General features: G+C 35.1%; 1 protein-coding gene across 4 annotated transcripts in view; it reads right to left on the bottom strand.

Annotated features, from left to right (window-relative positions):
- Positions 1 to 769: 769 nt before the first annotated feature.
- ZBTB34 (zinc finger and BTB domain containing 34) overlaps positions 770 to 24,686 on the bottom strand; it is a 79,310-nt gene continuing 55,393 nt past the window's right edge. For 2 of the 4 annotated variants that reach the window (XM_074293117.1, XM_074293119.1), the window contains 3 exons: positions 16,384 to 16,502; positions 14,802 to 14,886; positions 770 to 7,516 (listed from right to left, as the gene is read on the bottom strand). In XM_074293117.1, coding sequence (XP_074149218.1) covers positions 5,992 to 7,506 — 1,515 coding nt within the window. In that variant the 5' untranslated portion in view covers positions 7,507 to 7,516; positions 14,802 to 14,886; positions 16,384 to 16,502 and the 3' untranslated portion in view covers positions 770 to 5,991. The remainder of the gene's footprint in view (positions 7,517 to 14,801; positions 14,887 to 16,383; positions 16,503 to 24,686) is intronic. The other 2 variants (XM_074293116.1, XM_074293118.1) reach the window with 1 other exon arrangement.

Raw genomic sequence — 24,686 nt, 5'->3', positions numbered from 1 at the left:
CCATAAATGTATTTTGTTCTTTACTTCTCTAAACACTTATATAAGCCTTACTAGTAGCACGTTTCTATAGCACTTTATTGCTTAAAAATTACTTTCATGAGAAGCCCATGAGGTAAGAAATAGAAACAACAGTATTACTTCCACTTTGCAGACAAAGAAACATTAAATTCTGGGAATGAAAATGACACATCCAAAATCAAAGCTAGTATTAGAACCAGATTTGAACATTGGTGGCAGAGTGGACCACTCCAGGCACCACGCTTGGAGTCAGGAAGACTGAAGTTCAAATCTGACTTCAAGATTTATACTAGTTGTAGTGCTGGACTTGTCACCTAGCTTTTGTTTGCTTCAGTTTTCACAAAACTAGCATGAAGATAGTACTAGCACTTACATCAATGGGCTATTATGAGGATCAAATAAGGTATTTATAAAACAGCTCAGTGCTTAGCACATTGTAGGGTCAATATACTGTTCCTTTTTCTTCCCTTTACACTATACCAGGGGCAGCCAACAAATCTCAAATGTACTTAAATGGTTTTTACATTTTAAAAGTCTTATTGTATTTTAAAACATAAAAACTACTCTTGGCTCAATCTGTCCCCTAGTTTCTGACAAGAATTATCAGTTCGTCAAGGACATGTTTCACCAAAAAATTTATCTTCTCTTGCCTCTTCAGTCAGCACCTAAAATAGTTTCATTGAATGAATGTCAGAATAAATAATACTTGAGACAATCAGGAGGAATATAAAAAAGTCAGCCCATGCTACTTTTGCTCTATAAGCATTTTTATTTACAAACAGCAATTTCCATTGACTTTATTGATACCATAAAAAAAAAGCCATTTACAAGCAAGAACCAATAATTCATCCAAACAAAATTAAGCAGCACTGAAGTATCCGTGTCACAAATCTAAAACCCAATGGGTACAAGAGTAAAATAGCATTTGAATAAATAGTTTAAATTCATGCTTATAAAAGAATCCTTATGGCAAGTTACTATCCTGACAGCATCAGCTTAGCTAGCTTCATTACTTCACGTGGCGATGAAGTGGGGACTTGTGAGGTTACCAGTTTATATTGCAAGATAATGACACTGAGAGTTAAATCATTCTGATTGTTCCACCATTTATAATGGAGAATGTTAGCCCTACCAAAAAAAAGTGGCCAGAGATACTTTTCACATTAATAAATGGTTATTCTCATAACAAACCAATTTAATTCACCTCTTACTACATAGTCAGGGCAACAACCAAGGCCTTGGATACAAATCCAAAGACTGAATTCACAGCATACTTGTTGAGGAGGGATATTGAGGTTTGTTTACTGTAGCTGCCACAAGGGCAGATGCTTAGTGAATCCTAAGCAAGGCTCATTGCTCCACTTGATCAAAATACTGGGACAGTGTGGGGCGTCCCAGGCTCCCTTTTCAGCTAGGCCGAGCAGTCTTCACACAGATTCAAGAATCCTGAGAAAGCAGGTCATTGCCTGGCCTGGGGAGTCCCATATTGGGTAGAGGCAGCTAAACCACACTGGCACTTTTTGAACAAGATATGTAAAAAAATGCACAATAGCCATTATAAACTTGGAACAAAGTGAATGACTTTCCTGAACCTCTAGTTCAGTTGCACTGAGAAATTATGAAATCTATGATTTATGAACTAGATTTATATAAAGAATTTACACAATTCCCAAATACTTTTCATATATAAAATTTAATAAATAACCCTGACCAGTCTAGAAGCACCATCCAAGGGAAATACTCCCTTGGAAAATAGATTCGGTGTTGCATATTTGAGTCCCTTTCAGGAGGCTTCACAGGAAACCCTTTCAGAATACCGTAATAAAAGAATCACAGTAACTAATATAAAAAGCTATTCAAATAAAATACACTGATTTCTTTAAAGTAAAGCTCATTCACATAAATTCTTACCCTCCCCTACCCAGCCCTTATTTTTTATTTCTGCAAGTTCTTCCCATGCTTTGGGCTCCTTTTTTTTTTTTTTTTTTTTTTTTTTTTTTTTAATTATAACACAGGCCTTACCATTTGGGCTAAGAGCAAAGTGAAGACTTGGTTATGTTTTGGAAGACATGAGTTTCTTACTCATGCTTGAAAAGAATCCTAGAAATCAATTTAGTTCTACAGTATATTTTGCTTAACAGTGAACTGACAGTATCCTTTCTGTTAATACAACAAAAATTAAAGGCAGAATCCAATCACGAATCTTTCTACTCAGTAAAATAAATGAAACATATAAACATGTTGTATTTACAAATATAATTTCTAAATGTATTTTACAGGTTTCATAGAAATGATATGGTAGAAAACACATTAGGAGAACCAAGTAACTATTTAAAACCACAAACATTAGCAAAAGTATAAAGTTCTTTGTTTTCACAGTTTGTAAATAACAGGTTAAATATCCATAGAAAAGGACACTGTCACTGTCTTCACATTGTCTGTTTATTGAAAAAGGTAGCTCAAGAAGAGACTCAATTATGAACAAGCCTATATGAATTCAGGATATATTTCAATGTTAAAAGATTTCACATATCACTTGTATTTTATTGACTTCTGCATCTGTTATAAATGAAATGTAAAACAGTACTGTGTTATTCCCCAAACTGTACAGAAATAGGTACTGTACTTTTAAAAAAAAGTTGCTTTAAGCAGTTACCACTCAGCATATTTCTTCTTTGAGGAGACATGAAATGAACTTCGGGGAAACAATGTTTCTAGATTATGGTCTTAATAACCCCCCTGGCATATTCTCATGTGACAAGGCACAATTAACTGCTGCTGCCAGATCGGAAGTTCATCTTCTACCAGACTTCACACTGGGTAATATGACCTTAAGAATGCTCCAAAAGATGAGCCCTAAGTTGGTCTAGATGTCTGTGTTCTCCAAAGCACTGCTGAGTGGTTACAGTACTGCATTATGGCTTGAGAATTCATTCTTAACACTGCTAGCAGTGGAAAGGGTAAAGTGTTAGCAACATGAATGGGAGGCAAGTGGAACTTGCAAAAATGTTGAATCATGATTATTATCAAGAAAATGAATCAATTTCCTGCCCCTTAACAGTCCCATTACAATGTTTTGAACCTGAACTGTACAATCAAAGTAATGTATATATATATATATATATATATTTTTTTTTTTGTCAGAGACAATTTTGGATAAGTCACTCTTTGGTAAACTCAAACCAGTTTAATAGATTTACAAATACAAAGAACTCCATTTAAATAAGGTTAAGACTGTGACACAATGACAAGAGCCAGGACGTATAAGGTGCCGCCCAAACTTCCCTTCTCCTAACTTGCCTTAGTTCACACAAAATGCTAGGGAAACCAACCCAAGGGGTCCAAGTTTGAAAGGAGAAGGGGGGTTCCCTGAGCCCAACCTCCTGTGTCCTTGATTTGGCCATTTCTTGTCACATACTAGTTGTATCAAAACACAATTTTTTTTGCATTTAATTTCTTTAAAAAACAAAACAAAACAAATAAAACAAAAATTCATTCATGTAAGAAAGAACACCACAAACATTTACCTGAAACCCCAGAATGTATTTAATTGGGTAAACACTTAAGAGTCCAGTCTCCCCATGAGGCACAAGGCTTTAACAGGAGTTACACAAGTGCTTCAGGGAGAGAACAAACCCCTTATTTAGGCAGTTTTAAGAGGAAAAAAGGCATATTATATACCCGATTTAGCTAAAAGCTACTCCTCTGGAGCAGCTGGATTTATAGTGTAATCTGTATGTAGTAACACTGATCCATAGTGCAGCTGGTTACAAGGTTAGCAGACACCATTTTAAAGAAAGCAGCTACCACACAGCCACACCCCACAAGAGGTCATTATGGACGAGGGCTTTAATTTCTTTTTTCTTAAAAATGAAAATTAAAAAAAAAAAAAACAAACAAACAAAAAAAAAAAACCCACCCCACTATTAGTTATAAGTTATAAGAGCCACAAAAGCATTGCAAACCAGCAAACATATGTATATATACTTTTTGTATACATACACATGTGTGTGTGCATATATATATACACATATATATGTATATATATATATATATATATATATATATATATAAAATTTTTTAAAACTTTTTTGGTAATTCTGTAAACTACAACAGCTCATTTTTAAAAATCATTTTACTCTTCTTTAGCTGAGAAGTTTTTCCATAAGAAGTCTGCAAAGTTACTACTTCAGAAAGGAGTTATGGAAAGCTGGCCATTCTTATGGCAATCTCCAGAGCAGCTGCTCATGACCAATGATTCTTGATCAACCAGAATGTACAGTACCAAACCAAATTGAGTTTGGGTTTTTTTTTTTTTTTTTTTTGTAAAGCATCTTTTGGTACACTGTAAGTACATATTGAGCACTCTGTAAAAAACTAAAAACGTTTCCTTGTGAATAAAAAAAAAAATCTTCAAATAGGGATCATTGTTCTTATATAGTAATGTGTTTGCCAGCACAAGATTTTGAGGTCTCTTTTTCAAGCAAACTAAAAAGAGAAAAGGAAAACAAAACAAAACAAAAACCTGTTGCTTATAATTCACTATCATCATTAGGTTTCACATTTTCTATATTATACTGACCTAAACTGATATTAAACATAAAAGTAGCACCACATAAAACAAACATAGGTGACACACAAATATTTGGTGACACACACAAAGTATCTTAAAGAGGGTTTCTTATGGTTGGTTTCTTTAAGCAGGAAACACTGATTAGCCACTGAAAGAATGGGGAAGCCACTGTGGCTTTATGTAGCACACAAGATAGACATATTGCTTGCGATTCCCATAGAATATATCTTTACAAAAAGTACAAATTTCCAAGCTTTGCAGTTTCACAAGGAACCGCAATATAGAAAGTTACTATGCACCTGAACTGGCTGTTTGGAGAAAACAACAACAAAAAAATATATCAACACTGTGTGGAGATATAATCAGAGTTACAACCCCTTCTTCCTTTAGTAAGAGTAGCAACTCATCATGTAGAGTGATTTGATTTAATTACCTGGTATTTAGGTTTCTACAGTACGAAATGAAGGTAGATTCTTAGGCCAGTAAAAACATTTAAAACCACTGTTACTTTAGGGTTGGATAATAATTACATTACATTTGTGTAAAAAAGGGCAGCACCACATGTCATCCAGCTTACCAACTGGACAACTAACAAAAATTCCAAACAATTCTAACTAGAGTTGAATAGATTTATGGCATTTGGTTTATGTGTTCATTATGAAGTGGAGTTATAAAAAACAGTAAGTATCATTTGCTTTGCTGAGACTTTTGGACGCTATGATTAATATATCAGAAAACCAAATAACATTCTTCAAGGGATAAGGAGCAAGATCTTAAAATATATTAGGCAGAAATGAGATTAAAAGTCAAAAAGCCCTGTACACACTATATTAACTTACATATTCCTCTTGCATTCACCTCAACCAGAATAAAAGCAAATTTAAGAATGTATATATGTAATATATATAATAAATGCTTTATTATATATATATATATGTATAAATTTTCTAACTACCAAAAAAAGTAATTTTCAACTCTAAAAGGTAATCATCAGATCATCTAGACACATACTATTCTCTCTCCATGCACATGCATAGAAACCTACATGCACACTAAGAGAGAATATATGCCCCTGGATAGTGAAGGTAGGGTGAACCCAATTGGCTTAGCTGTGCTAGTGCCAGAATAATTCATCCAGAGGAATAGCTTTAGCCCATGTCTTCCCTGTATTTTCGGCCCTTCGGATTCTAAGCTCTTTCAACACACATATACCCAAATCTCCTTAGAAGCAAAGAACAAAAATGGCAAAGTGTGCTATCTAGAAACCTTGGGAAAATTTACTGTGCACCTACTAGGTTTTCAAGGTGATCAGGTCGGTAACTGGGCTGAGTTACCTACAGCAAAAAATTTTTAAATGCATTGATGAGTGTGCTTTGTTTGGGATGCACTTATTTAATATCTTAATCAGGGGCATTAGACACTGTGTGAATTTCCATATTGGAATCTAGCCCTGCCTCTGAGTTGGAGGCATCATTCTCTATTTTTTGTTCTGCATATGCATCTGTTCTTTCTGGGGACTCAATGCGACTGCGGACTTCAGACACACCTGGATGATTTTTCCGCAGGTGCTGGTTGAGTGTTCCCTGGAAAGGAAAGCACTTCCCACATATCTCACAGCGGAAAGGCTTATCGTCAGTATGGCCACGGATGTGGTACTCCAACTGGTCCTTTCGCGTGTACTTCTTACCACAGAACTTGCATACGAAAGGGGTGATTCCCATATGGAGTCGCATATGCCGGTCAAGGCTCCCCTTTTGGTTAAAGGATTTCCCACAGTAAATGCAGATCAATCTTTCATTATATGGATACCAGTGGCCTCGTGCACTCCTCTCCCGTGGACTATTCTCATACCCAGGATTATTCACAAGAGCTTCACCATCTGACCCTTGTACCAAACTCTGAAGATCACTATGCAGATGGACAGAGGAAGGGCGTTTTTGGCGGGCCCGGCCCCCTCGGAAGCAACTTAGCATGGACCTGGATGGACTAGAGTTGCTCAGGTTTCCAAATGTTTCTGACATACTAGATGATTGAGAGGCTACTTGGGAAAAGGAGTATGCATGCTGTAACACAGAGCCATAGGAACCTACATTCACTGCCACCACTTGTTCACCATCTACCATCTCAGTGTGGTAGCCATCATCACCCAAAGAAGAGCTGTCTGAACAGCTGGGTCTGTCTGATTTCTCAATTTTCACTTTCACCTCTGTGATCTGGCTTTCCCTCACAATCAGGTCCCCTTGTTCATGGTCACCCTCTATCTGAATCTCATACTCGGAGACACTCCCACTGCTTCCTCGGTCCGAGTGGCCTTCTTCTTGCAAGCGGCCACGCAGAGATTTGCTTGGAGTTGCCTCCATCCGTAGATCATTGCCAGATGTTGGCTGACGCACCTGAGAGCAATATGGAGGCGAGATCTCTACTGGGTTGGCAAAGAAGCTGCTCTCTTTAACTCCATTGCGGTTTTCTGAGTTCTCATCAGCACCAATGGTTACAGAGTCGACATCCCCAATGCTGATTTTTGAATGGATGCTCTCCAGGATCTGTGTGCACTTGTCAATGACACATTGCATCTGAAGAAAGCTAGCAGCAGTGAGAAAACTGACAACATCCTTCAGCTGTAAGGACATTCTTCCAGTGTAACAGAATGAGAGCAACTGTTCAAAGACATTAGGATTCTTAATCACTGAGATGGATAAGCCACTCATGGTACTTAATGCTGAATGGTCACGAAAATAGGGAGAGCTGGCAGCAAGGACGGCTTTATGGGCTCGGAATGGCTGGCCCTGAATATGCACGATGATGTCACACAGTTTTCCTTGAAGGCGGAGTTCATTTAACTGGCTCAGAACTGTGTTGCTGTACTCGGGCACGTCAAACTGAATAAAACTGCTGCTGTCCATTTCTACTGACATGAAGCGTAATCTAGAGAGAGAAAGAAAGAAAAAGAGAGAGGGTGGAGAGGGAGAGAAAGAGGAAGAAAGAGAGAAAGAGAGAAGAGAGGAGGAAAGAGAGAGAAGGGAAAAAGAAAAGGGAATAAGAGATAAGGAGAGGACAGGGGGAAAAAAGGGAGAGAGGAAGGGAAGGAAATAGAGAAGTTTATATTCCATTTATATTCTATATCATGTGGTTAAAAATGGCATGGGCATAAGTTTGTAAGTGTGTGACATGAAACTTCTAAAGTTTCTACTATCAATCATATTGGAGAATTCTTTTCATAGAATCATAAGTCTTAAGAGCTAGAAAAGAATCATAGAAGACTCAGATTTAGAATCAGAAGGGACTATTGTTTTGGGTTTTTTTAAGTTTTAAACTTGAACTGCTTTTGAATTTAAAGCACCAAAAAACGAGCACTTTCATATATACAAAACATAAATTGTGATGAGTTCATACTGCTTGATATGTGTGCATGCGTATATACACACAAATATATACATACACACTCCACACATTATTTTCAAAACAGTTCTGTTGATTTGAACTTTCTTCTGTATTTTATAAAGTATTTTAATAGTCCTTTTTTGTGACATCAAAATTGCCAACCTTCCCTGTGCCCTGCCCCCAACTCCATTGAAAACCAGGAAGAGAAAAAAATAAATAAACATAGCTGAGCAAAACAAATCTACATAATGTCATGTCCAAAAAGGTATGTCTCTGCACCTTAAATCCATTATCTCTCTCTCTCAGAAGATGAGTGATAAGCTTCATCCTAATCCTCTGGAGGGATGATCTTTACATAGATCATAATTCTTGAGTCTTTAAAGTTGTTTTTCTATACATGCTATTCTTATTACATTAATTATTTTCCTGGCTCTGTATATTTCATATTGAAATATGAACCCACATTATACAGGATTCTCAGAAGTCACCTTTTTTTAGTCATTTCTTCTAACACAATTATTCCCAAATTACCTTTCAGCAGTCATCCCTTAATTGATGAGTATGCCTTCCCTCTTTTTTTAGATTCAAGTCTTTTACTTTTCTTTTTTCCTTTTAATTCTCTTTTCCAGAACAGGAAATGTTTTGGTTCCAACTATTCCCTCCTTGGTATTATCTTCCCTTAACTCTCCAACTCTCTCTGTTGAATTTGATATAGTTAACAATAAAATGAACCGAGTGTTTCAGTGTTCATCCAATATCACTGGATCAAAAAGTATGTGGCAGGGAGTAATGTGTTGGTTATATAGGCCTTTGGATATCAAAAAGAGGATTTTGTATTTGATCCAGGAGATAATAGGGAGCCACAGAATTTATTTAATAGGGGAGCAAATGGTCAGACTTGTGCTTTGATAATAATAGGGATAGGAATAGTAAGTAAATCAATGAGATCACTAAATGAAGTTGTCTAGAGAGACAAGAAAAAGAGGGCCCAAGACAGGATACTTAGGCTATCCACAGTTAGCAGTTGTGACCTGGAAGAAAACCCAGCAAAATCTCCTAGATTGGAGAACTAGGAAAAGCCTGGTATCCCAAAAACCCAGAGAGAAGAGTATATCAAGGAGAAGAGGAAGACCAATATTGTCAAATGCTGCAGAAATGTTGAGGAGAATAGTATTTAAGAAAAGGGGTCAGATTTGATAACTAAGATGTCATCAGTAACTTTAGAGAGAACAATTATAGTGGAATGATAAGGATAGAAACAGACAATAAGAGTTAAGAAGAGAATAAGAGGAGAAAAAGTGGAGGTACCTATCAGTCAGCACTTTCAAAGAAGTTTAGCTATAAAGAATAGATATAGGATGAAAGTGGTGATGAAAAGATCAAATGTTTTTTCTGGTGATGGAGACATGAACATATTTAAGTGGAGACAGTAGGGGAGGAGTCAGTAGACAAAAATGAATAAAAATAGGAATGACAGAAGAAGAAAGTTTATTGGAAATTTGCTTGAGCAAGAAGAAAGGGTTAACCTTAGTAAGGAATAAAGTCACATCATTATGTGAGACAAAAGTGAAAGACATAGTGGTGGAAGGCAGAAGAATTATATGAGATGGGACAGAAGGAATTCATAATGAATGGTCTAATTTTTTTTTTTTTGTTAAATGAGGCAAAGTTTTTAACTAATAAGAGAATTTGTGAAGGGAAGACATGAAGTTTCAGGCAGGAAGAAAAGGGTATGGAAGAGCTATTGTAAAGTGGGATAAGTGAGTTGAAAAGAGAATAATAAGATTGTCTAATAGCAGTAAGGGTTCAATTGAGGATGGGTAATATAAAATTTTACTGGATCCCATCAGAAGTTACATTATTTTTTCTTCACTCAGTACAATATGTATAGGAGAGAGAGTACCAAAGGTGGTAATGATTCAAGGCCAAGGTGTAGAAAGGTGACAAAATTATACTGTGGGAGGATGAATTCAAAAGAGAACAGTGTAAAGCTGAAAAGAGTAGAGAATGGCTAGTGCAGGAGGGATAGTCCCATAGAGAGAATTAAGGAGTCAAGGAATTAGAGATTACATTATAGATGAAGAATAAGCTTTTTGGAAGAAATGAAAAGTTGGGATATTGGACCAGGAGAGGGTAGAAGTTGCTTCATGCTTGCACATATGGAAGTTAGCTCAATCCTCAGAAAGCATAGTAAGGAGCAAAAAACCCCCAGTTGAAGGGGAAATCACCTTGGGACAAATGAAAAACGAGCCCCTTATCACATTTTCTCAGGGGACATGAAGTATGGTAAGAGATGAAAGGTGTACAGAGGAAAGTGTGGTTCCTTTTCTTATATGAAACAGAGTAGAACCAGTCTACCCTAGCATTCAAAAGACCTCTATTTTTCTTATTTAGCTCCCTCTCTATCCAATGAGGAACTCTGAAGAGACTTGTTTCCTCTCCCTCTATTGAAATAATAACCTACAAAATTACATAGTTTCTTCCAATTACTCAAATAAATTTACCTTTCTATATTTTTCTGGACTCTTATATTTGTATTTCAAAGTTCTTACAAAGCTCTCATCTTTTCAACATAAATGCTTGAAAATTGTCTAATCCATCAAAAGTCATTTTTTTTTCACTGTAGGATTATACTTAGCTTTGCAGAGCAAGTTATTTTTGGTAATAAACCTGTATCTTCTGCCTTCAAGAATATTTTACCAAGCTCTTTTCTCATTGTGATACCTTAGTCCTTGTGTTCCTCCTTTTTTTAATTGGATGCTATAAGTAACTTTTTTAGTGATATACATGATTAAATTTTGCTTACACCATTTCTAGGACCTTTCAATTTAGGTTTTCTTTCAGGAAGTGATAGATGGATTCTTTCTATTTTTGTTTTACCCTGTTATACTAAAAGAGCTGTTTAGTTTTCACTTATGAAATCTTAAAATATAGTATGAAAGTCTAAAAAAAAAGAATTATGGTTACAAGTATAAGAATTCATAAATTCTTAATCTGATCTGTTTTCTAGGATATCTTTTTTCTAAAATCATTTGCCTCAACTTTCTTCTATTTTTTTCAACTTTGATTTTGTGCTACTTTTTTAAGTCACTGATTTCTTTTTGGTCTCTTCTAATTTTCTGAGATCCCATTTCTTGAGAAAGGTTTAACACTTTCTTTTCTACTTATTCTTCTAATTCTTTTTAACCCATGTAATTTTTCACTATTTATCACTTGCTTTCTTTCTTCTAGGTATTCATATTGTCCTTAGGAAAAAAAAATTTTTTTTTCCTCCTATGAATCTGTTTAGAGTTGTTGCATAAGTACTTTTTCTTCCTAAGTAGGACTTTTGGGAATCTTCAGATCTACGTTAATTTTTTTGAATAACGGGCGACATGTTCTTTGGTTTAGTCATTTTTTTCAACTTTAGTTTCTGAATTGGAGCTTTGAATCAGCAGCTTTGGTCAGACTTGTTTGGTCTCCCTTGAGCCATCTGAGTTTGTGCGATGACCTAGCTCTACCTTCTGGAGTTAGGCCCCATTGGCTTTTGGAGGTTTGGAATGCTGGCTCTTTAGGGTCCTTTATATTATATCTCAGGACAAAATGCTAGTAATTTAAAAGTCCTTGGGTGCCTATCTATCTGAATTGAGCACTATCACAACATGACAGTTGCTGCCACTCTCTGGTGATTTCCCAATAGCCCTGAGGATTTCTCAGAGGAGCATTTACTTCTTGTACCTCTTTGGACTCAAAACCTTGCAGCCTATATATCTCTTTGGTTTTATAGGGAGAATAGTGACTTGTGGCTCTTTTTCCTATTGTCCAGTCTTTTACCTGATATGTCTCTACAATTCTGACATGGAAAAAAAAATCATTTATTATAGTTTCTTATTGGATTTCTCAATCATCATTTGGTCAAGTGTGAAGTTTCAGTTTTTGCTGCAATAGTATATGGAAGCCAAGCAGTCTGCCTCTTTTGGGCAGCTATCTTGGCTGGCAGTCCCCTGGAAGGGTCTTTATAAGTAATATAGTCTAACCCTATTATTTTTCCAACGAATTCTTTAGGAGGCCAAATGAGTTGCCCAAGATCACATAGGTGATAAATAGCAGAGTTGATATTTGAAATCTGGTTCTACTAATACAAATAGAAACTTGGTACTCTTAAAATTAATTTATGGCTATTAAATTGTTCTACTACTTTGGCTCTGAACCATACTGAAATGTCAACTATACAATCCTTTTGGAATAAAATGAAAATATCTCAGATGGTCAATTTCTCTAGTTTTGTATCAACCTTTCCATATCCAAATTTAGCAGATGTTTCCTTTTAACTTTAATGGACAAATTTATGTCTCTTTGATCAAAGGAAAAGAGACTCATTCAAAGACAGAATGAAATAAATCACATAAAATCTCAGTACTAAAAGGACCCAATATTTACAAGTTATGGGCTGATGCCAATTTACTTCTCCTCAGCCTCAGTTTTCTACATCATAAAATGGGAACAATTGTATTTAACAATACCTTATTTTATAGGCTGCTTATGGAGAAAGTCTGTAAAAGAAAGCACCACAGAAATCTGAGTAGTTGTTAATATTTCCTAGTTCATAAGATTATCATGAATACATTTTGTAAATAGAGTCCAAAGATTGTCTCCTTAAAGCCAAAATTCTTTTTCAACTTTTTTTCAATTTTCAATTTTTTCAATTGATTTTGAGAATAAATACTCAAAATTCCTGAAATCTCATGCTATAGTATCTAAGTCAAAGTTTAACCTGAGATTAATGTGAACAAGTGCGACTAAGCCACTTTTCACTGAGGAGTCAAGCTACTTCTCACACCAAGGATGACAACGATGTACTGACTGTCCAATAAAGATAGAACTATCTTAACAAAACAAGGCTATAGGCTGCCATCCAGTTACAAGACCTTCAAAATTATAACACACTTATGTCAAATCAGTTGTTTTATTAGTAGGGGCAGCTAGGTGGCGCAGTGGATAGAGCACCAGTCCTGAATTCAAGAGGATTCGAGTTCAAATCTAAACTCAGACACTTAATACTTCCTGGCTGTGTGACCCTGGGCAAGTCACTTAACCCCAGCCTCATGGGGGGGGAGGGGGGGAAAAAAAGTTTTATTAGCCTTGATGGACCTCAGATTCTTCACCTAGGAAGGGAATACCTAGCTATGTTATATGGTTATTAAGAGTTATTATTGGTTAAAATGAGAAAATAAAGAGTAAAATATTTTGCTAAAGACAGAGATTAAAAACATGGAGTTTGATTATGATTATTTGTAAAAGTAGATAAGAAAAATGTGATACTATGTAATACTATGTAAATACCAATTTCATGGATCCATGATCCTCAGTTTTCTTCTCTGTAAAATGGAGGTTGACTAGGTGACTTCTCAGGTCCCTTCCAGCTATTTTAAGCTGTAACAACTATTTATACTACATCTTCAAGGGACTAAGGAGCAAAGCTGCAGTTGAATCAGTGTAGAAAACTTCCTGTACCAAGGCAGTTCTACAATTCAATGGGAACTTATAGTCTTAAGAGAGCTTCCTGGGGCACTAAAAGGTTAAATGACTTAAACCAGGGTGGCAAAACAAGTGTATGCCCAAGATTTATTCCTGATTTCAAGACTGTGCCTACAGCTACTACATGATACCACCTCATTTATGGTTGTCATTCCAGAAATAGCAAACTAATATTCTGAATTTTTTCCATCAACATTTATTTTTAACGAAACATTCATTCATATTTTAATTATGAATGGGATCTTAAAAAAACATATGATAGAGGTAAAAATGAAAAATTAAAATTACTGGGTTATAGACCTGCACCTTCAACTTCTTCTTCCTCTTTATCAACTCAAGAAAAAAGAAAGCTTCCATGATGTTCAAGTGTCAAATGTCTCCTCAATTAAGAATCATTCATGAGAAAAGGATGAACACATTACAATATATGATGTAATAAAGTACTACTGAATAAAAATAATAATAATAATTAAAAGTATCAGAGAAAGCTGGAAAGACTGACATGTATAAATTGGTACAGAGTAACAAAAGCAGAATCAGGAAAAAAGTCATATAGTAAAAACAACACTAAAATCAAACAATTTGGAAAAACTTAAGAACTTTCAACACAAGAGAATAAAAATAAAAAAAAAAAATCAAGCATGTTACAATTCCTGACAAAGAGATTAACAAGATGCAAAATGAAATATTTATCTTTTTGGACATAGACAATGGAAAATGTGTTTTGCTTGACTAGGTGTATTTGCTACAGAGGTTCAATTTTTTTTTTCCACTGGGGAGAAAGGGAGGGAAAAAAAAAGATTTCTGTCAATTGAAAAAAATGTTAAAGAAAAAGTATTAGTTTGAGAAGGAAAAAATTTTTATACCTATAGAAATTAGTTTAAAAAAAAAAACTAGAATCTAAATGCTTATTGTCCACTTATAAAAATAAAAAGCAGATTTCTAAGGCAGAGAGCAACATTAGAAATTGAAAATTTTTGATTTTGTAATTGTTACTTCCTTTTTATTAATAAAAAAGTTCACAAATTAAAAACTCTCATTTATCTGGAGTTTAAACTGAAAATGTGAAGTACTCAAAAATTTTCTTAAGAACACAAGTCTGAGAAATTAATATTGCTTAAGATCAAAAGTTCAAATGAAGGCTGTGATTAGTATAGATATCAAAAAGTAATAATGACCAGTAAGAAAATAACTTAGGGTCAGCTAAGTGAATAAAACACTAGTTGAAGCACTTACTGTGTGATCCTGGACAAATCACTTAATATTGATTTCCTCCAAAAAAAAAGGAGAAAGAAAATCATTAATACATTACCTGATGCTAACTCAGCTTCATGAAGAAGAGCTGAAGAATTATCTGCTATACTCCAGTAAACTTATGCTTCTAGAACATTCTTTCCCTGCAGATACAGAGACAGAATGACACAAATTAGAATAAAGAAAATATTTAAATCTATCCTTACACTCTTTTTAAGCAACAAGTCTAAACTTTGAAAGTTACAGGGCAATTTATATTCTCCAATTCACAGGAGTTTTAATTTTATGAACAACCAAATCATTAGACCCTATATATTAGACCTAGGATTCTGCTTAACTAACAGCACTGAGTCACTAAAACCTACCAAGGTATGGTTGCAATAGCTAATACTGTGACCAAATTGTCAGGGGATAGACAATGCTAGCCACTGTAATCTAACAATTATTTTGTTACATTTTAACTCTACTGTTTGTGACGGAAGGGAGAAGGCTGGCTGTCAATAATAGCATTAAGAAAATACTACCATTCATTTTTATATTGCTATTTACAGCTTATCAAATTCCTGTGAGTTAGGCCAAGTATTATCACCCATATATTATAGAAATTAAAATTAAGGCTCAAAAAGTTTAAGTGACTTAACTTTACAAGACTACAGTTAGGAAGTGACAAAGCCTAAAGGCTCAAAGGCAATTCTTCTGCCTCCAAATCCAACAATCTTTCTGTTTTATAATGATGAACTTCAAAATGTGAAAGCCCTCCTTCTGAAAATTCAGTAGTAACAGTAATGGTACCACCAAACAGTAACTTGCATTTTGATAAGTGTTTTAAGTTTTTCAAATTGCTTTCTTCAAAACAACCCTGAGATAAATAGTAGTACATGATTGAGTCAAGTGTATTGCTCCTAAAATGCTATGCCTGGATGGTCTGTTTTGGAGACACTGAGAGCATGTAGAAATTCCAATGCTTTCTTCTGATCCAAATTAGCAAGAATTTGATCAAATGTTCTTTCTGAGCCTTAATACTGTCAACACAGATAAGACTGTATGATCTCTATGTCACTGTTGCTAGCTGTGTTATGTATCCATGTGTATAAATAGAGAAGGAAAAAAAGATATATGTAATTTACAGAAAAATATAATTTTTCTTCTTCTGTTGCTTCTTTCTTCTGCCTCCTTTACATTATACTTCTATTTTATTCTTTATTTGCAACTATACTAATGATAACTTATGTGGCTCAAGCATCCATACTAATCTGTGGCTAGAAGAGAGAAAATGATGCTTCAGCATAGAGCAGATATGAAGCCAGGTTAAGATTTCATGATAGCCATCCCCACAGTCTTTGGTAATAAAGGTATGAATACTATAATGGTCTGATCAGGACCCAAAAAGGCAAAATATTTATTTGTGACTGTGCCATAGATAAGGTAGCTCCTATCTTGATTTCAATAGCAACAAATATGGTGTCCTAGAATAGGTTTGGCTAGGACAGCCATAGAGTGAATAACAAGGGCTTTCTTAATGTAGCCAGTTGATCCACAACTCAAGAAAGCCTGATCCTCCCCTCCCCCAAAATAGCAACACTGTATATTGTTTTCCATAGTACTGATTTATTTTGCCTTCCCTCAGTTTCTTTATTTACCTCAAATGGCTGTTTACCTTCTCTCTTCCCTTGCCACTTTCCTTCTTCTGCCTTCCTCAAATCACATCCTTTTCCCCATTCTCTCAACTTCGGCACTAGCAGCATCATTGGCCTTTGGCCTGTTTAACAAGGGGAAAAAAAAAAAAAAAAAAAAGGTCACAAGTTCTCAAATTTTTAGTTATCTTTATAAGTTATTCCCAGCTTACATCCATTGATAAAATTCTGATATTTCCAACTCTCCCACTATTGTGATTCCAGATTAACCACACTAGATTTTTAAAATAAAATGGCATAAACTTCACATGATCTTCATTTATGTACCAGGCTACATGTAAAATGCTGCTAATTCTACATGATTTTGTACATTAAGCACAATGAGTTCAACAGAAGGATATGACAGTCAAAAAGTTAACAAGATCTTAAATTATATTCTAGTTCAGAGGCAGTTTCCAAAACAAGGGTGTAAGAGTTCTGCTATACACTCTAATCAAAACACATTTAGAGCACCATAATCAGGTGTGAATCATACATTTTAGTAAATAAATTCATAAGCTTGAGTATATTCAAAGGAAGGCATCTAGGATGGTGACAACACTGGAGAACATGCCACAAGAAGATCAGTGAAGTAACCTGGAGAAAAAATGGCTTTGAAAATACATGATGTAGGACTATAGGGGGGTTGTGAAATTTGTCTGTAAATGTTTAATTTGTATATCTATTTTACATACCTATATAAATAGATCACATAAAAATGTCTAAGGCAAAAAGGGGCCCTAAGGGGAAAAAGTTTAAGTGCTATATTATAGGCTCATACATCTTGAACTGAAAACAACATAAGAGATCATGTAATCCAATCCCCTCATTTTACAGATATGAAAAAATGAGACTTAGGAGATTAAGTGATTTGCCTGATGTCAACAAATAAATGTTTGTTGATAGAATGAACTATAAAGAACATGTGAAAACTATAGTAGTAGACTTTACCTTGATAGCAAGAAAAACTTTGCAATAATCAAAAGTTTTTAAAACGTTAGAAAGGGCTGCTGTGAGAAGTGTTGATTTCTTTATCAATGAAGGTCTGTGAGAAGTAGCTGTATGATATGTCAGCAATGCTACACAGGTGATACCATCTCAGATATGGATTAAACTAGATGACCTCGAAGGTCCTTTCCACCTCTGAGAATTTAGAAAAATCTATCTTTGAAAATATCATGTTTAAGTGGAGCCATTCAGGTTGAACATGCTTCATCCAAATTGCTGTTCAGGTCTAGTTTGGGATTTGTTTGTTTTTTCCAGGGCCATTAAGAACAGTTTCATGGCAGTATTATCTTTCCTCTTAGCCTATCTCCAAAAACTAAAGCTAAAATAAAAAGAAAATTTATTCACTCATAATTTTTCAACACATAATAGGTACAACGCTCTGTAGGAACTCACAGACAAGTTGGAACAATAATATTGTAAATAAAACATGAACACATAATACCTATTTTATATGTGAGGAAGTCCCAAAGAGGGGCACACCTTCAATGTTACACTGCTTCTGAGTTGAAATGAGAACTCAAATCTAGGTCTTATGAAGCTAAATGTTATGATCTTTCCACTAAATCATTTTAAGGGATATTAAAAATAATACTATTATTAAAATTAATTGTAGCCTACATTTACACAGTGTTTTAAAGATTCCAAAGTACTTACAAAGTATTTTCTTAACAATGCTGTGAATTATGTACTATAATTATTCTTATTTCCATTTTACAGTTAAGAAAATTGGTTCAAACAAGCAGTAAACTAACTTCATTCAGGTAAACAAAGGCACTGACTGGATCTTTGACTCCAAGTCCAATAATTTTTTTCAATACAGTACATTGGGTGAAATATCATGATTAGTAGTTTACTCATAATTCAAGAGACAATGGAGAATTCATTGAAGTTTCTAAGCAGAGGAACATGGGGAAGTTGGGTGGTAGGAAGATCAATCTATGCAGTGTAGATGGTATGGAAAGACAGTAGAAGCAGGTAATAAAATGAAAATTCACATTTCCCTCTCTTTTCAGGAGAATGGCATGCTTAGCAAAAACAAAAAAACAACAACAAAAAAACAAACAACAACAAAAAAATCCACTACCATTTATATAACAGGAGGTATTCCATTTTTTGGTAAAAATGAGAAAGAAATGTTACAATTCTCTTCTGTATTGCTTACATTACCACTTCCTTTCCAGAGTGAAAATTAGATACAAGATTTTTTTCCCCTTAAAGCTGCTAACAAGTAACACTCTTTAGTAAGAAGTTTCTAAAGCCCAATGTAGTGAACTTACACTTAATATTTTAAATTCTAGGTACCCTATCAAACTGATAGGTCCAAGAGGCACAATTTATCACAATTTTTATACTCAACAATTTGATGATATAGGTTCACAGGATCACAAGATTTTTAACTAGAAGGAATCTCAAACTAGATGTACCTTTTGTTGTTGTTATTCAGTCATTTTTAGCAATGTCTTTACTCTTTGTGAACCCATTTGGGAGTTTTCTTGACAAAGATATGTTTGCCATTTCCTTCTCCAGCTCATTTTACAGATGAATAAATAAACTGAGGCAAACATGATGAAATGGCTAGTCACACAAGCTAGTGTCTGAGGCCAGATTTGAACTCTGGAAAAAGAGTCTTCTTGATTCCAGGTTTGGCATTCTATCCACTGCACCACTTAGTCCATAAGTACTATAATGTTCCAGAGACACCTCAAACTCAACATGTCCAAAACTTTCTTTTAAACCTTGCCTCTTGCCTATAATGGTTAAGTTCATCATTGACTCAGACACAAAATTTCAGTGTCAGCTTTATCAACTCTCACTAATCCCACATATCAAATCCACCAAAAAAAAATCTTGTGATTTTTACTGTTACAACATTTTTTATATAATCTCTCCCTTTCTCCATAAACAATCACAATCCTAGGCTAGACCCTCATTACTTCTTTCTGGACTGTTATGTTTCTCTTCTGCCAATCTAGTCCCCTTGCCTCAGGTTTTTCCCTGCTCCAAACATTTTTCACACAGTTGTCCCAGTATTTTTCCTACAGTTCAGATCTGATCTAGATAAAACAAATTCCAGTAACTTCCCACTACCTCAAAGATCAAATTTAAACTCTACTGTTTGACATTTAAGGCTCTTCATAATCATGCCCCTTCCTTCTTTTCTAGTATTCTTATACATTGCTCCATACTTGAACCAGATATATCAGACCCTCTTATTTGCCTCCTTGATCCCATTTCCTGCCACCTCAAACAGCAGATTTCTAATCTTCAATCTTTCTCGCTACTTCCAATCTCTTGAGCCTTCAACTATTCTCTTCCCTTCCCTATTATGACTCCATGGTGAACTAAGTCAAGAACTCTATACTGTGTTATTCTCTACTGCCTCCCTTATTGTAACATAGATCATGCTCTTCAAAGCCTTTCCACTTGCTACCTTTGCTTCAAACTCATGTTGCTGAATGTAGGAAAAGAAAATCAGGAAACTGTGCTGACTGGGTATACTACAAATTTGTGTAATATAGTTTCAGCTCGGATCTCATTATATCAAAGTAATGCTTTTATATTTCCTTAACTCACTGTCCCCCATTCACCACAGTGATGCTTCTAAACTCTTTCATCTCTCAAACCACCATGGCTTTTCTCTCTCTACCCCTTCTCAGCTGAGAACCTCGACTCATATTTCACTGAAAAAAACTGATGCCATTCATAATTCCCTCTTCTCTCCTATTCATCTCATATCCCACACACATCTATCACCATCCTCCTTCATCCTTGTTTTACATGAATAGGTAGCCCTTCTCCTATTTAAAGTTTTCCTACTGCATCTGTTCTTCCCCTCTTATCTTGCGAACTCTCTAATTCTTCACTTTCTCCTTTGTCTACGGGCTACTTCCCTACTACTTACAAAAATGCTTGTTTTCCTTATCTTCTCTTATCTATCTTCCTTTTTGTGACTAACCTAGAAAAGACCATCTATTACAGGTGCCTCCATTTCCTTTCAATCCTATCCCTTCTTAAATCTCCACAATCTGTCTTCTAATATCATCATTTAACCAAAACAGTCTCTCTGAAGTTATCAATGACCTCTCAACTTCCAAGTTTAAGAGGCTATTCTTCATTCTTCTTGACCTCTCTAAAGCCCTGACACTAGTGATTACTCTCATCTCCTTCATACTTTCTGCTCTCTAAATCTCCTTGAAACTACTCTATCCTAATTCTCCTCTTACTTATCCTATCCTTTTGCTGAATGTTTATCTAGCCAAAGGTAGATGATTCCCAGGACTGTCCTGAGCCTTTTCTTTGTCTTCCATAGTATATTATTTCACTGTTACTAAAAATAGACACTTACTATCTCATCAGATCCCATATAATCAATTATAATCTTTAAATTGATGATTTATCTCAGATCTATTTATCCAGAACCTAACCTCTAAACTTGCATCTCCAACTGCTTATTTCAAATCAGTTATCCTGTAGACATCTTATATTCAACAACTCATTTTCTCCCCCAAATTTTCCTCTCTTAACTTCATTATTACTGATGAGGATTCCATAATCCTCCCAAGGACTCAAGCAGACATCTTTAACACCTCGCTTCCTCTCTCTTCCTATAACTAAGCTGTTGCCAAGATCCAACAATTTTACCTTTTCCTCTCTTCAGTATCCCACCTTCTTTCCTCAGACCCTGCCACTGCCCCAGTGCAGGTCCTCACCAGGTGACTCCAAGTCAGTTATCTCTCCACCACAATCCCTCCTTCTCCAAGCTGTCAAATTATTCTCTCCAAAGCACAGATTTGCACATATTATCCCCTTATCAATAAACCACAGTAGCTTCCTATCACCTCCAGAATCAAATGCAAATTCTTTTTCAAAATCTTTCACAACTGGTCCCCTCCTACCCTTCCAATCTTCATATGCCCTTTTCCCCTCTACATAGTTAGTAACCCAGTGACACTACTCTTTCGGTTCCTCAAATAAGACATTTCACTTTGTCAAGGATACTACCATCCTCCTACTCTACCTGACTTAAATCTTTGGTTGTAATTCTAGACTTTTTCACTCTCACTTATCACCCCATCAGGTGCTAAATCTTATATCTTTTTATCTCTCCAACATCTCATAGATAATCCCTCCTCTATATATGCTCCATTTCAGGCCATCACACCACTGAGCTAGATACCAGCAATATCCTTTTTGGTCTCTCTACCTCTTCCCAATCTACTGTAACATCCACAACCACAGGAGTTCTTTCTTAAAGTAGAGTTTCGTCCAAACCAACCCCTATTCAACAAACCTCCAGTGGCTCCTACTAACTAGAGGGTCAAATTTAAACACTTTGGGGAGTATTTAAAGCTTTTTAAAAACTGACCTCTTCCTACCTCTCCAGTTTGACAAACATTCTGCCCCCTCCCAAACCACTGGATTGGTAATACTGGTCTATTTGCCTTCTGCATGCATGATCTTTCATTTTCTCTCTCTGTGCACTGGCTACCTCTTATGCCTAAACTACCTTTCTTTCTCACCTCACCTCCAAAAGATTTTCTTCACGACTCAACTGACCACCTAACTTGAAGGCTTTTCTGCTCCCCACCTACTGCCCTTGAATTCATTTTGTAAAATACAGAAATACAGATATACATTTTTTCAACCATTAGAATATAAGCTACTTGAGGGCAAAGACTATTTTTGCTCGTTTTTTGTCTTTGTATCCCCAGATTTTAGTCCAGTGGTTGGCACAAAGTAAGAACTTAATGAATTTTAGTGGTCTGATTATTTTGGAGAGAATTTCAGAAGGAATTGTAGAAATATCACTATTTGAACATGATTCCCTCATACTCCCTGGTTACCTCAGACCACGCCTAAAAAGTAGTCACTTAATCTCTACTTCCAGACCTTCAAGGAGAAGAAATTCACTATATCCCAAGGCAACTTATTCCATTTTTGAATAACTGTTTTTAACTGCTGTAATCTGTCTGTATAAAATTTTACCTCACTTGGTCCTAGTTTTTTTTTTTTTTCTTCTAAGTTCAAGCAAGGCCAGTCTAATTCCTCTCTACATGACAGCTCTTTAAATAATTGAAGAGAAAAAGATCAAGAATTGACAAAGAAATATTAAATTAATTTCAACAAATTCTATAGTAAAACAAGAAAATATGAGTACATTTCAGAAGGAATCTTGATGTCAGTTTAAACAAAAAAGATGATGCTTTAAGTGTTAACTTTACCTTACATAGGAAATTTTCAGTTCATTAGAATGGTTAGGGAATGTAACTAATATATTTAGTTAAACAAAAGTTAACAAACTTTTGTTTTTTTGTCTTTGTATCCCCAGGTTTTAGTCCAGTGGTTGGCACAAAGTAAGAACTTAATGAATTTTAGTGGATTGATTATTGTGGAGAAAATTTCAGAAGGAATTGTGTAAGTATCACTACTTGAACATGAATTCCCTCATGCTCCCTGGTTCGCTCCATAAACTCAGTTCCATCCATGCCCCAAAGAGGGTATTTTTGAATGCCAAAGGACAAATCTGGCTCATTCCCAACTCCTTGCCCCATCTTATCCTACATAATATCCCAGAGTCCAAAATATCTTCAAGCTTCAAAGGATTTACGTTATTAATGTGAGTCTTTGACTCAAGGATGCAGTTCCATGACTTTCATGAAGTTTCATGAATTGCTAATGCTGGAAAAAAAAAAAAAATCATCTACTATTAGTTAACTGTCTGGTAATGAGCCTTCTGGCATTTACTTAGACTGGTCCACCAATGAAAAATGGATTTTAACACCTGGCTCAAATTCAAAGACTTTCCAATTAGGACAAATCTACCATAATTTAAGTTTTATTGGCTCATTTTCCATCCAAGACTTACTATAATGCTACAGAATTATTTTAGTGAAATTAGTCAAAATTATAGCATTGTCAAAATCTTCCCTTCTGCCTTTTTCTTTTATTTGTATTGCTTTAAATCTAGAAAATTACAGCTATCTTAAGTTTAGAGTCAGTAACGAATCTTACAGAACATCTCGTTTTAGCAATTCAATTCAATAAACATTTATTAAGAATATGGAAGTTATAGTGAAAATTAAAGTACAGGGATAAAAGCAGTTACAAAAATAGGTACCTCTGCTGACTTCAAATTCAGTGTTTAGGTCATATCATGCATGCATCACTGCTGTTCTTGAATTAGATGTAGTCCATGTAATTGCACAGCTCCTCCCTACATTCTCACCAAGCCTTAAAAATTCCTTTTTCCTTATCCTTCCTTTCTAAGACCTGTACTTATGAGAAAAAAATTCTTAGGCATCTTCTGAGAACGATGAAAAGTATGTAAGATAAAGCCTATAGCTCAAGACCTGAGATCAAACAAAATGCTACTTAAAATCAACTACTACTACCACCACCACCACCTCAGAATAAGTAGTTCAAAGATATTTGTCTGGCTTTTCTAAATACATCCAATTTCCACTGCTAGCTTTATGGATCTGATGTCGTAATTAGAGAACGGCTTTCTCAAAAATAATAAACATACAAGATGGCTTAATCCATTTTACTTGCACTTTAAATTTTATGCCATGAAAATAATGCACCTCATTAAAAATTTTTTTTAATTTAACTGAACAAGAATGAAAAGTAGCAATATATACTTAGCAGCTAATTTTAAGGTATGAGGAGGTATACTCATTATATGTAATCTCTGTGTTCTTCATGTTCCTTTTCTGATCCCTATTATGGACTTCCATTTATGTGGTGATACATACCTAGCAGTACAGAATATTCTGCTCAAAAGATTGTTCACAATATCTGTATTAACTCCCATCAAAGGGTCATTGTGAATATTAAAGGAGATAATGGATTTTATAGCACTTTATAAACACAGAAGTACTATCAAAATGTCAGCTATTATAGTTTCTATACATAAAACTTAAGGGCACCAAAGCTATACATAATGCTTATTTTAAAAAGAAAAGCTCCTAGACAGAAAAGTCTAAGAGGTCAGTCACAAATTGCAACCAAACACTTTATAGAGTTAAAAAGAAGGAGCAGTTTGCCACCAGGGCTGCACACAACAATCTGATTCGACCCAACCCAAAATGCAGCAAAAAATAAATAAAATGGCATGCTGTAATGGATATTCATGAAGAGCTTATCCTAATTTAAAAGAAAACAAATCTAGAGTTCTTACTGCATTAATTCATGTGCGCCTGAAAGAACATTTTTATCCAAACTGTTATATTTTCTACTAAGGTGTTAACATTTTTCAGGTC

The sequence above is a fragment of the Sminthopsis crassicaudata genome, chromosome 2, assembly GCF_048593235.1.
Source record: "Sminthopsis crassicaudata isolate SCR6 chromosome 2, ASM4859323v1, whole genome shotgun sequence".
Classification (NCBI taxonomy): Eukaryota; Metazoa; Chordata; class Mammalia; order Dasyuromorphia; family Dasyuridae; genus Sminthopsis; species Sminthopsis crassicaudata.
The sequence above is the reverse complement of the archived record's forward strand: the minus strand, read 5'-3'. Positions and strand labels throughout refer to the sequence as shown.